We start from the raw sequence: 13,711 nt of genomic DNA on the forward strand, positions 1-13,711 counted from the left end.
AGATGCTCGTATTTTTAGAGAGGAGCCGCGCGGTGATTGGTGCGTTGCAGAGCCCGCCCCGCTGCACGGCCGGGGAGCCCTTCGGTGTGCTCGATTTGTGTTTCTTTGGACTAACAAAAGTGTATTTTCCTCGGAATTTCTGCCACCAAATCGCCCCATTTCCCTCGTGAGGAAGGAGAAGAGCAGGTACTTGCGTTCGGGAGAGTTTCCAGCCGCAAACTCGCGTGTTGAGTTAAAGGAGAGACGATAAATCCCGTGTGCTGCTGCTGGAGAGAGCTCTGAAGAGAGAAACTTTTGTTTTTCCTTGCAAATTAAAAATTTCCTTTTGACACAAATGTTACAGCAACGACCCGGTCTCATTCTTTAGAGGGTTTTCTTGAGGTTAAAGTAGAAATCTGCCAATTTAAAGCTATTTTGACAGTTTAAATCGATTTTGAAGAAGAGGAAGTAACACAAACTCCTCTTTCAGCTCTGAATATGGATTAAGAACCGGTTCCTTTGACCATGTGTTTTACCTCCTAAAAAGCTAAAGTCTAGTGAAATAGTGCCTTGTACAACCTCCTATTGCACTTATTATGTATCCATAAGCAATTTGTTAATATCGGGAGATTTATGAACACACAGTTGGTTTATTTTGTCTTACTGGAATTTCAGTAGAAGGGAGGCAAACTCTACCCTGTTACTTTGTGTTTGGTATTTTCTTTCTTTTGTTTGTTCTCCATATGATTTTCTGTACAAATTATTAGGTAAGTCAACCTTTTTGCCTTTGACATTGCATATCACTAGCAAGGAAACAGGTATTTGATATTTGATGTTCCAAAATTGCAGCTTTGTAAAAGAAAACAAGCTCCTAAACTTCTGGTGTTATTTACTGGAATTATCTTTGTCTCTTTAGTAATTTAAGATGTGCAATGGCTATTGTAGCAGTTTAGTAGTTATGCTATTCCTGCCCAGAGAGCATTATTTTGTCATGTGTTTTGCCTAATAGTAGTAGAATTTAAAACTGTATTACTGTTAATGTTTTTTTAACACATCTCACACAGCATGTCTGCACAAAGGTTTATTTAGAGCTTGTCCTGAATCCTTTCCCCACTCTAAGTAAAGCCTACATATTTCTTCCTTTTTAATGTTACAGACATCACTGAAATGAATAAATGTTTTCAGGACAAAAACTAGAGCACTTTCTGATAAGCTGTGTTTTAAAAGGGGGGAGGTAGGCCATAGATCACTTCTAAAGAACCAGGAAGAATTCAATCAATATTGATATCTGAGAGTGATGTAATATGCTGCACAGAACAGAGTTCTGGAATAATATTTCATGAGTCGTTGCCTGATTATGAACAAATGTATTATCCGTTGCCTTTTGTAGTTATTTAAGAATCACAAAGGCTACACTTCAGCCCGGCCCTCTGATTTCCTTTGATATAATCCTATATAACACATAGCGTGAATGCAATATCTAAACTGATAATAGCAACCAAAATTTCAGACGGTAGGAATAGGTAGATTTAGGTAAGTGCCACAACTTTGTTTCATTTATAATGGCTGTTCTGTAAATTCTAAATGTGTATATAATGTAAAAATATTTTAGTTTTCTGTAAAGTTATGTTTCAGTGAATATGAAACTGAATAAATGCAATGAAGGGAAAAAATTGCTAGCTAGCTCATGGGAGAAAAAAGATATCAGAAAAAAAGGTTGCAGAAAAAGTGCACCTGACCTCTCTAATGCTTCAACAGCCATATAATTGAGAGAAGAGCTAATCAAATTAGGGTTTTCAGTATCTTGCTTGTAAAACTTATGCTACATGAAATAAGGACACAGGAATGAAATAAATTAGAGTGGATGTAAGTATTGAAGATATACCTAGATGAATTACCAGAACTGAAGCAAAACAAACAAACAAACAAACAAACAAATATTTTTAAGCCCACACACTTTATGTGTTTATAAATCAATGAATGAGACTTTCCATTGACTTGACCACATAATGAAATAAAATAGCAGTGCTGGGGGGAGATGACATTTAGCAGCTACCAAGACACTTCATAGCACTTAAATGGAGGAAAAGCATGGACTATGAATGACATGTCAGCAAGATGAAAACTCATGCTGCCTACCATTGTTGTTTTGCATTCATAAACATTTACTTCAGTGACCTTCACTGGAAGAGATTTAAATACTCCAGCCCCCAATCGTGGCTTCACAGTATTGATTCATTTTTATTGGTGGCTGAAATTGAAGTGGCTAAAATGGTCACCATCCCAGTTCTCTGCCTGGCTTTTCTCCCAGCAGTTCCTTCCTTCTCCCAGTGTCCAAAATAGATGACTAATAATATGTGTAGCAGTTTCTGATCTCCAACAGTTATAGTCTACTATCTTAAAATAAAATGAAGTAACTTCAAGAAATTTCATGACACACAGAGAAGCTTTAATTTTTCTTTTTAAAAGGCTTTGTAGGAAAGACGTAAAATAACTTTAGTGATGCATAATTGCTGCTTGAAACACGTGTTCTTCTCTACATGAAAAAAAAACATGCATGAGCAAAATTTTTTGAAAGTTAAAGCGCATTTGGCAGTTTCAAAGAGAGTTTGCTTTGCAGTCAGAGCAGATGGTTTAGAAGGAGTGGACTGATTTACTCAGACAAAGAAAGAGCATGGTGAAGGATTAAAAGGCAGTTTTGCCTCCAGCTGAAAAAATGAGAGAAGGAAATAATGCTGGTTTAGGTATAGGATATTGTAGAAAGACTTCACGAAGAAGGCACCGTTTAGTCTCTTACATTCAGTTTGGCTTTTCCAATGCAACTGAAGGGAGGTAGACTTCATCATTCATTAAAAGAGGAGAAGACTGATACCAGGACCTCCAGAGATAGTTTCAGCAAGAGCATCACTGTGTGTCTTTTACATCTGAATGACTTCAACTCACCCTACCTCATAGGCACACCAGTAGGCCACACTAGATCACAAACTTGCACAAGATTGCAGTCTGAACCCTGCAAGCCACTTCCTTGCAGATCTCCAGGTCTGTTCAGCTTTTACAGTTATCTATTGAGACCTCTTGGCATAAGCAAGGAGACACATGAACACAGACAAAGGCTGGCACTGCACCTGACAGCTATCAAACATTCCCATCTCCAATTTAAGGCCTGCTAGTACTTGTTCCTAAGAAAACGAGCTCTGGGTTATATTTAGGTGTGTTTGCAGTAACGAGAGGTAGCACAGTACTTGTTCTTCTCAAGCAATTTTGTTAGGTGGCATTAGCGTGAGAGTTAGCCACACAAATGTAGCTAATGGACTACTGTAGGTGAGAGCTGTGGTCAGTCGTTCTTAGATAGTTAGAGGAACTACAGCTGATATGCCTGTGCACCACAGCTCCTCTCCTTCCTTCAAATGACGATTTCCAGAGAGATTTAGATGAGGACCTTTACATTATGTGTCATGCTCTCACATACATGTTCCACAGGAAAGAAGTGTAAATACTCCCCGCAACTGCGATTACACTTCTGTTAGTGTTACACCCATGCCTTACTTGCCCTCAGTGACTTCATCCTTCATCTGAGTTACAAATGTAATAACTAGTGTGATCAAACCAGCCAGCACAGTTTAACAGCTTTTAACCCTTAGCTAAGCAATTTAAAAGCCGTAGCTACCAAACTACAACCTCATTGCAGCTCAGCAAACAAGTTTCTGCCTACATAATACTAAAGTGGCTGCTGCTGGTGCTGTTAAGGCTTCTAAGTGTAATGAGGCCACAGACGGCCATTTAAAACCCCTGTATAGCTGAGCATCTATGGTGGGCAGGACAAATAGGGTAGGGCAAAGGATGACTGCTACCATAGACTCAGCTTCCTGGAATGTTGCACACTCCTCCCTGTACTTTTGGTTAAGGGTTGGGGCACTTATTGTGGCCTCCCTTCATCGTTACTGTGGTATGTCATTTGGCCATTGAAAACTTATAGTCCGCAGCCTGGATATGTGCATAGTTAGGAGGCACTGGGAAGGATGCCCTTCCTGGGAAAGTGGAAAAAAAAACCCCACCACCAAAAACACAGGGGCTCAAATCCCTTCGCAGAACAGCTAATGAGAAAAATAAGGATGTGTTTGTCTCTCTACTGTATGGGAGTTTAGCAGGTTAAAGACATTTTCACTTTTCTCACATGCAGGCAAAGAAAAGATCCTTATTGTCGGTCAGATACCAGAGGACAGAATTATTGATGTTTTACAGTACTTTGGTCTTCTAAAACTAACCTAGGGCAATTGACAAACTGTCTTCTGGACTACCCTGGCATGCTTTGAATGTATTCATCAATTAGTGTCTGAGGACCTCAGGCCCTGAGGCAAACTGTCCGTGAAACATTAGCAGAAGCTCCATCAGCCATGGCTCCCCAAAGAAATCATCTTCTTCTGAACTGATAGTGCCTCTCTTTCCCCTGCATTTAATAGTGAGTTCTGCCAAGGAAGGGTGCCACCACACTGTCCGTTCAGAGCAGCTTTTCTATCAGCCCTGAGGCCTGGCTGTTCAGAGAAGTGAGCAACCCACTCTTCCTCCCCAAAGCACCTTGGCATTTCTGACTGCTTTCTGCCCTCCACTCTTTCCTGCTTATGTGCCAGTGCTCTCTGTGAATGCTGGTAAGAGGAAGGGAACAATATGACCAATGCCCCCTCCAGCCAGAGCCATGTTTGGTACCTATGGAGCGACAGTGTCCTTGGGCAAGTAGTGTGCACACAGCTAGTCTGCAGTTTGCCCTCTCCCTGGCTTGTGACACCCTAGGTGCTGATGTGACAGGCTTCCAAGTATATTTGTTTTGTCAGGCAACACAATTTTGCCACATAGGCAGTGATGGGGGCACTCAGACGCTGTTTAGGCTGGAATTTTGCCATGGATGAGAGCCAAAGCACTGTGTCACACGCCATGTGAAGGTGCTGTTATTAAATGACGATGCCTTGCTGGTTTTCCTCAGACCTGTGGGGGTGAACCAGATACTGACCAGATAATGCTGTTTGTGCCATCTTTCTAGAGCAGGTGTATTACAAAGTAGCACTTCGGTGCCAGCGATATAGGCTGGTTGTCTTCCCATGGAAGGCAGAAAAAAAGTTTACAGAGTCATTCAGTATGTGAGGGTCATGTGTTGTAGCTTATGTTTTATGTTTTACAGTACTTGCCTTGAAGTTGTGCAGTCCATGGGCTTGTGCCAGAGTAGTACTGTCGTGGTTAGGATGTTATCCAGACTGCCAGGGGCACTGGAAGGGCCAGCTGGTGCCTGGATTTCCCCACAATATACACATGAGGCCAGTCACTCGGCAATGTTGCTATCAGACAGTTAGGAAGTCAGGAATTTGGCTTCATAGGCTCATGAGAGCCTGTGTATAAAGTGTAGGCACGTTCAGGAATATATTTCACCTGTTTAGCCTGCAACCTGCCTTGTATGAACTGGTCCCAAAAAGAAGGATTGGATTCCCTGTTAAGCATCTTAAGTGTAAATCTTGGTCTTCCTAACATAGTTTTTGTTTCTGATTTGGACACTGAAAATGCAATCAAGTTTCCATTGATTTGTGCATGAAATGAGGAGTAAGAACATCAAGTTTAATTTTTGTGTGCTGTTTGAGGTTAGTAGTTTGTAACATCTTACATTTAATTGTATGGTTTGCAAGACTAGCACACAAGGCCGGCACTGAACAGCCAGGAGCACGGATCAGCCTATGTCCAGCTGTATGGAGGTGGTAAGTAAAGAGAAATCATCTGCATTTTTTTTGTTTGCCAAAACTGCATTAGGAGGCATCTACAAGAAAGGAAACTTAATAGTCCAAGTTACCCAAACCTGTTGAGAAAAGGGCCTGATGATCAATTAGGTAAGCATTTGAATAATTCTGATATTAACTGTCCAGATCAAATTCATGTTTAATTATACAAATGTCTTGGGGGGAGGGGGGGAGGGATGTGGGGAAGTTAAAAAAGAACGAAAAGAACTAGAGGGTTTAAGTTCAGCAGTTAAACCAAAACTTAAGTGGGGGCAAATGTGTAATCTCTGCTTGATCGATTAATTTCTTAGAAGAAACCAGGCCTTAGCATGTTGAATACATGGGTAGGCTTTCAAGGGTAAGGGCTGTCAAGGGTTACATCACTGGATGAGAACAGCAATTTCAAATTTGCGTTTGACACTAAAGAAAAGATTCTTATACATGAAAACTGTTTGGTTTAGATTTTTTTTTCTTTTTTCTTTTTTTTTTTCATTTTACAAGTGATTATTTTCCCAACATGGTGAATCATCTTAGCTCTGGTTTGGGTTGTTTTGGTTTTTTTTAATCACCCGGCTATAGATTCTTCAGTGTTGAAAGATAAACTACCTCATGCTCCACTGGGCTAGTGTTAGGAACACACAAGCCTTAGCTCTGTGAGAGTACAGAGGAAGAATACAGAGTATAGTAGTGGAACTTCTTTCCTTCTTTCTGCAGTTATGCATATCAGCAGGGATCCAAAGTGGGGAAAAATTAATGGACAATATAAGAGGGTCAAATTCAAGATTGTGCAGCATTTCAAATTGTGTTCTGGGCAGAATCCTATTGTCATAACACTGGAAGAACTGAGTAATTCACAGGAAATTTACAACTAGGCCATTATCCCATGTGTGACAGAGGCCAGTAAAGGAAAACAAAACCCAAACATGTAAGAAAAATAACTGATGTCTCATGAAAATGGTGCATTACATCCTAGTGGTCTGTAGGCCAGGGACTCACCAAGTGAGGGGGAATGCCTCTGAATCAGAGATTTTAATAGATTTTTCTCCTGTGTGTTTATGGGCTGCTTTCTCTGAATATATCAGCTCTAACTTTTCACATTTCAGGATGTGGCTTTAATATGACAGATTATGAAAGGCTGAGGAACAGATACAGTAGGAGTGGGAGGTGGACAAATGGGTGATGGACATATATACTACATGGTGTGTATCCATTCCCAAGAGAGAGAGAGAAAGAGAATGTGTGTGTAGAACATATACAAAGCAGAGAGAAAGACAATTTATTTGAAAAAACAGAGAAAAAGTCTTCAGGGCCAGGCAGAGATGTTCATATATAAAATACCAGAGCTGAAACATACTAGGAAATAATTACCTCAACATTTTATTTTTAGATCCTATCTTGCACACAGACCACCCGTCCTGAAGTCACTGGGACTGAGGCAAAACCAAATGCCAATGTCAGAAGCACAAATGGTTGTGAGAGTTCACAAAGATCTTCCTGAACCCTTCATCTGGAAAGGATCTCCTTTGTCTCTGTGTGGATAATGATGCTTGTATTCAGCTACAATGAGCACAGGGAAACCCTCCATATCGGAATAATGCTAATCTTATAGTCCAAGTGGGCCCTGAGCTACAAAAGAGGACAAATGCAAGGATAGCCAGCAGAAATGAGGTATGGATTTAACAGTCATGATGACTTATTTTCAGAGCTATGAGTTCATACCAAAATAACAAAGAAATGTGTCACTGGCAAGGTACACCGGTGAAAACATATTAAATGAAAGAAAGAGTATCTATCCACTCAGAGTGATGGCAGGCCTTTGAAAACGTGGAGGTACTCATGCACATAACTGACAGCCATTTTTGTTGTACATTCGACACACATGACTAATTTTCATCCTGTTAATGACTGTGACATAAATAGAAATATAATGTTTTTTTTTTTATGTGACCCGGTTGTTTGGAAGTTAATATAAAGCAGCATTCTAGACACTGGATAGAAAATAAAGGGCATTGTCCAATTCTATGTGGGAAAATCCCTTTGCAGACTTAGTAGTGCTGATGTAGTCTGACAGGCACAGCAAGCTTCTAGGAAAACATGCACGCTTCTTTCTGGTCTGAAGTGAAGGCATAACATGATTTTCCTGATGCTTCATAGCATAAGTCAGATACTAGCCAAAGGCCATAGAGGTGACCAGTCAGTTCTAACATTTAGAAGCAGGTTCTCAGTACCGCAATTGAGAGCTTGTGATGTGACCTCAGATCTATTGAGACATAGTCAGTATGACACTAACAACAGTCCGCAGGAGCCGGAGGGTGCAGACTCTCTGACAGGGACACGCTTTGCCCCTTGAAAATCGAAGGTCTCTGCGGAACTGAATTTCAGAAAGGAGTCTAATAAAACACACACAAAACTTTGCTTTCTAAGGCTCCACATACCTGAAAGAGCTTAGGGGCATATACACCAAGAAGGGTCAGGATAGCCCTTTCAAAGTGATTTCTACTGTTTGCTGCAGTTGGGAGTTATTCTGAAATTCAGTCTACAGCTGACATGCTCACATTTCACATCTTCAACACTGGTTCTCACTGAAAAAATATAAAGAGGCCAATGTGTTTGTAACATATAAATCAGAATTTCATCTGCATATTAAAATATTTTTGCACTGATTTTTCTGAAAAAACCCACAACTAATAACAAAAACAAAAATAAAACCAACTCAAAATAGCTCAAAACCACACCGTGACTGGTAGGCTGATAATTTATGAATGTAAGAGGATAACAAGAAAATTGTGAGAAAAATTCAAATGTAGATAATTCTGTTGCCTGTTCTTTAAGGTTAAAATAAACTGTAAGAAGTGCTTTTAGAATTTTTGTGAACACTAATACCAATAAATACTAGTATTTGCTCTAGTTTCCCTATTGTTTCATAAATTATTAACAATTTTTCATTATCTCCTAGGCAATAATATTATGGAATTATCTTTTGAAGTGTTCTGTGACATATATGGGCCTAAAACACATGTCTAAAAAAGGCAAACAGGAGAAAGAAAAATAAACAGGAGATACTGTTCCTGAAGATCATATTCACTATAAACTCCATTTCATGTAGTTTATAAAGTACTGTCTTGTTTACTCCCTGTGTACAGTACACAGCATGAAAAGAACTCGAGATGGAGCGTTAAAAGACTTAAGTGTTATGCACAGAGGAAAAAAAACCAAACCCACAGGTTCTGTACCCATTCTTAGAAATAATTAGTACTCACAAGGGTTTTAGGTAATAGATACACAAATATTGATATATGAAAGATAAAGATATTGTGCTGCACCTACAGCAACACAGTAACGTTCAAAATATTCTCAATGATACTGAACAAGAGCAACAACAATTGAAAATCCAACATGTGATGCTAACGTATATGCACCTCGTCACAAAAGCAATGAGAAAATGTTAGAACAAAATTAAGCCATGTCGAGAGAATGGCAGGAGAGAGTTAAACTGGTAAAGTTAATGAAAATAGCTCCCAATCCATTTCCGGGCCACTTTCCCTGGCCAGTTCTCCATCAATCCGCGCGAAACGTCCCCTGCAGCCTCAATCTCGCCGATACCGAAGGCATTTCAAGGGACCCCGTGCCCCAGAGACAATCGGCAGCAGGGGAGCGCTCCGCCTCTCGAAAATCGAAGGTCTCTGCCCCGCCGCAGTGCCCGGAAGATTAAGATGCCGGATATCGGCCCCTCAAGGACACCAGGACTGACTGAAGGCGGGCGAGGCAGAGGCGAAGGCGGGACAGAAGCGGCAAAGGCGGGACAGGAGCGGCGAAGGCGGGGACTGAAGGCACCACCCTCCGAGGAGACGAAGCAGCAGGCCCCGCCCGCAAACCATCGCCGGCGCCTGCTTCCAATCAGGTCCGACCTCAACACACAAATACCGCGGCGCGGGCGGTGCACAGTCATAGCTCGGGGCCGGTAAGAGCGGGAGCGAGATGTCTGGAAGAGGCAAAGGCGGGAAAGGGCTCGGAAAGGGGGGCGCTAAGCGCCACCGTAAGGTGCTGCGTGACAATATCCAGGGCATCACCAAGCCGGCCATCCGCCGCTTGGCTCGCCGCGGTGGCGTCAAGCGTATCTCGGGGCTCATCTACGAGGAGACGCGCGGAGTGCTTAAAGTCTTTCTGGAGAATGTGATCCGTGACGCTGTCACCTACACCGAGCACGCCAAGAGGAAGACGGTTACTGCCATGGACGTGGTGTATGCCCTCAAGCGCCAGGGTCGAACCCTCTACGGCTTCGGCGGTTAAAAGTGTTTTGCTCCCGGACCATCTTGACAATCCAAAGGCTCTTTTAAGAGCCACCCACTTGCTTCTTAAAAAGAGCTGTGTTACGTTGCTTCAGTTTTAGTGTCTGTTAAGTTTTAGTTCCAGGAACCTTTGTGCTATTCTAAACTTTCTACCCGAGTTTTTTTCCTCTTCCCTTGTTTGCTGAGTTTCAAACAGGGCTGGCTAGCCTTGCAGTGAAGCTCGAGGTTCCTTTCTAGAGCTCAGCTACTGCATCATTCCCCTTCCCAGCACCTTTCTCTCTTTTTTTTTTCTGGCAGATGCTTTCATAAAAGCTCGGCTCGCGTGTCCCACCCTACGCAGTAAGTGCTGTGACACTTCCTGAGACGTGCTAAAATCAAAAAGGCCTGGGAATAGCTAGGGCCTCAAAGGCAAATCCAGTGCCTTCCTTCGGGGCTTTACGAAGAAAAATAACATAGGTCAACGGAATGGACACGGGCTCTCCCGCCTTAAGAAAGGTGGGAGAAAAATACACATCCCAGCCCTACTTCACCCAGTTCTCTGCTAGAAGGGCGGCAGATCCTTCGTTTCCACCTGCCCGCTCACGCCTAAAGGGGGAAACTGCTGCGGCTACAGAGTTCGCTTCAGCCCGCGGGGCGAGGAAGGGAACTCGCTCTTCGACGCGAGATCGTGGGGCGGGCTGGCGGACTCCGTAAACGCGCCCCGCCTCCGGCAGCGAGAAGGTTAAGTTCTCCTCGCTCTTTCGAAAAGCCCGCGCGGAGCGACCATTGGCCACGGGCCGTTCCGCGCTCCGCAAAGCCCGCGCTCCGCTCCACGGGCGCCCGCCTCTGCACAGCCCCACACCGGGCACTGCCCGGACCCTCAACAGCGCGAGCCGCCGCCCACTCGCTGGCCGGAGCACAGGCGCGGGGCACAGGAGAGAAAAGTACGGACTTCCTGCCCGCGCCTGAGCTCTCCGGCAGAACTGCGCGGCGGCGGCCCCAGAGGGAAGCACCCCCGCCGCCAAGGAGACAAATCTCCAGACCCCGACACACCGCCAGCGCATCCTTCCACTGGCACCCGCTCCGTGGCATCTCAAGCTCTTTCCCGACGCTGTGGGTGGCTCTGAAAAGAGCCTTTGGGTTTCGCTGCGGTGCTAGGGACGACGGTCCGCATCCGCTTTACTTGCTCTTGGCTTTGTGACTCTCAGTCTTCTTGGGCAGCAGCACGGCCTGGATGTTGGGCAGCACCCCACCCTGCGCGATCGTCACCTTGCCCAGCAGCTTGTTGAGCTCCTCGTCGTTGCGGATGGCGAGCTGCAGGTGGCGGGGGATGATGCGCGTCTTCTTGTTGTCGCGGGCCGCGTTGCCCGCCAGCTCCAGGATCTCGGCCGTCAGGTACTCCAGCACGGCCGCCAGGTACACCGGGGCGCCGGCGCCCACCCGCTCCGCGTAGTTGCCCTTGCGCAGCAGCCGGTGCACGCGGCCCACGGGGAACTGCAGCCCGGCCCGCGACGAGCGCGACTTGGCCTTGGCCCGCGCCTTCCCGCCCTGCTTCCCGCGGCCGGACATCTTCGCTTGATCGATCAGCGACGAACACCAACTACTACGCGAAAAGAACAGGTAAGTGACCCGAGCCCTGGCGCCCGCCCTTATATCCCTTCCCTTTGCGCGGCCGGCCGCTCCTGATAGGCCTGGGCGCCTATCGGGGAACGCGCACCCAATGGCGGAGCGAATCTCCTCTTGACCAATAGCGACGGGCGCAGCTCGGAAACGGCTCCGCCCGCGCTCTCCAAGCCGGCCACTCACCGGGCGGGGGGGAGACGGGCTTCAGGAGGCGCCGCAGCCCGGCGGGAATGCCCGGGCCCCGCCGCAGGCCGGGCCCGCCGAGCCCCTTGCCGCTTCTATTTCCTCCTTTTGCAATCGCTTGAAAGCTGCCGGGTGGGAAAACGTGACTTGGAAGGGCGGAGTTGAGGACGAGCAGAGGAAGAGAGACAGCGTGGTTGTGTCGGGAAGCGTGCAAGGGACGTACACCTGACTCCCCCCTTTTTACGAGCTGGGCCTTTTCCCCGCGGCAAAACTTTCCGAGCTCCCACAACTGTACGTCCTTCCTTGCATCGGCCTCCCACCGCAGATCGCTCCCTCCTCTCCCCACACCTCAAACACACAGCGGCACATTGTAGGTAAACTTAGCTTCCGCACCCACTACCTGACTACACCTAAACCTTCACTTGCAGTCTGATCACTATCAGATTATTTCGTGTACTATTAACACAGATTAAAAGGGCTGGATCTTTTTATGGTTTGATTACAGTTATCTTTTCTTATATCCAGTTTTCCATTTATTGTTTTCTGCTTCTTTTTCTGTTCCCCCCCCCCCCCCCCCCCCCCGCTCGGTTTTGATATTTTGTAGATTTCTGAAATACTTTATCTTGTTAAATGAGACATAATGGTCATTTTTTAAAAAAAAAAAAAAAAAAAACAAAAAAACGACTGAAAGAGAAAATTCTTTTTAAAAAAGAGGATGTTTTAATTATTAATTCACACAATGTCTGCAAAAAATGTATAACCAAAAATTTAGGAAGTGCTGCCCGAAATGGAAGAAAATGTATAGTGGTAAAAGAGTGGCTTCTGTAGCTAACATGCAGCATTCTGTAAAGACAAAGACGAAAAGGGGGAGGTGGCATCTGCCAGTGGCGGGATTTTTAAGATTTGAATCCTCCAATAGAATTCAGTATATACCCATCCGCCAATCAGAGAAGAGACAAGTGCTATATATACCTCTTGAATGCAGACAGGATACCAGTGTCTTAGGTCTTCACTGTCTGAGTTGTTTCTCTGATCCATGGCGCGTACGAAGCAGACTGCTCGTAAGTCGACCGGCGGGAAGGCGCCCCGCAAGCAGCTGGCCACCAAGGCGGCCCGCAAGAGCGCGCCGGCCACGGGCGGCGTCAAGAAGCCGCACCGCTACCGGCCCGGCACGGTGGCGCTGCGCGAGATCCGCCGCTACCAGAAGTCCACGGAGCTGCTGATCCGCAAGCTGCCCTTCCAGCGCCTGGTGCGCGAGATCGCGCAGGACTTCAAGACCGACCTGCGCTTCCAGAGCTCGGCCGTCATGGCGCTGCAGGAGGCGAGCGAAGCCTACCTGGTGGGGCTCTTCGAGGACACCAACCTGTGCGCCATCCACGCCAAGCGTGTCACCATCATGCCCAAGGACATCCAGCTGGCCCGACGCATCCGCGGAGAGCGCGCTTAAGCCGCTTTAGAATATTATCACATATATTGAGGAAATATTTTATCCAACACAAAGGCTCTTTTAAGAGCCACTCCATACACAGTAAAAGGGCTGTTGCACTGTGACAAAGCAAAATTTTTAACTTTTTGATCGAATTCAGAAAGGTACAAAATGCAAAAATGAAACTGAGGGAACGTTTTTAGTGAAAATAAAAGGTGGGGGAAAAAGATAATGGAAAGAAGACCTCTTTTAGTCTGTTAATAGTACACGAAATAATCTTTGTGAGAAGGAAATAAGGACTAGAGTGTTATAACTGCAGGATTCCAAGGCTGCAAGTGAAGGTTTAGGTGTAGTCAGGTAGTGGGTGCGGAAGCTAAGTTTACCTACAATGTGCCGCTGTGTGTTTGAGGTGTGGGGAGAGGAGGGAGCGATCTGCGGTGGGAGGCCGATGCAAGGAAGGACGTACAGTTGTGGGA

At 45.2% G+C, this 13,711-nt stretch overlaps 3 protein-coding genes across 4 annotated transcripts; 2 read left to right on the forward strand and 1 right to left on the reverse strand.

Annotated features, from left to right (window-relative positions):
• The first annotated feature begins 39 nt into the window (after window positions 1-39).
• On the forward strand, window positions 40-10,025 carry LOC104057277 (histone H4). Of its 2 annotated transcripts, none has more exons than XM_054075124.1 (3): window positions 40-186; window positions 5,649-5,717; window positions 7,123-10,025. In XM_054075124.1, the coding sequence occupies exon 3, from the start codon at window positions 9,714-9,716 to the stop codon at window positions 10,023-10,025; it is 312 nt and encodes a 103-aa protein (XP_053931099.1). In that variant the 5' UTR covers window positions 40-186; window positions 5,649-5,717; window positions 7,123-9,713. The 2 variants fall into 2 exon arrangements, with proteins under 2 accessions (XP_053931099.1, XP_053931027.1); XM_054075052.1 differs by lacking the exon at window positions 40-186 and adding an exon at window positions 656-746.
• A 1,016-nt stretch (window positions 10,026-11,041) lies between these two features.
• Window positions 11,042-12,142, reverse strand: LOC128853026 (histone H2A type 2-C). The gene has a single exon (XM_054074506.1). The coding sequence runs from the start codon at window positions 11,570-11,572 to the stop codon at window positions 11,183-11,185; it is 390 nt and encodes a 129-aa protein (XP_053930481.1). The 5' UTR covers window positions 11,573-12,142; the 3' UTR covers window positions 11,042-11,182.
• A 482-nt stretch (window positions 12,143-12,624) lies between these two features.
• On the forward strand, window positions 12,625-13,444 carry LOC128852933 (histone H3). Its single transcript, XM_054073577.1, has one exon. The coding sequence runs from the start codon at window positions 12,846-12,848 to the stop codon at window positions 13,254-13,256; it is 411 nt and encodes a 136-aa protein (XP_053929552.1). The 5' UTR covers window positions 12,625-12,845; the 3' UTR covers window positions 13,257-13,444.
• The last annotated feature ends 267 nt before the right edge of the window (window positions 13,445-13,711 follow it).

This window comes from Cuculus canorus, chromosome 1, assembly GCF_017976375.1.
Source record: "Cuculus canorus isolate bCucCan1 chromosome 1, bCucCan1.pri, whole genome shotgun sequence".
In the NCBI taxonomy this organism is placed as follows: domain Eukaryota; kingdom Metazoa; phylum Chordata; class Aves; order Cuculiformes; family Cuculidae; genus Cuculus; species Cuculus canorus.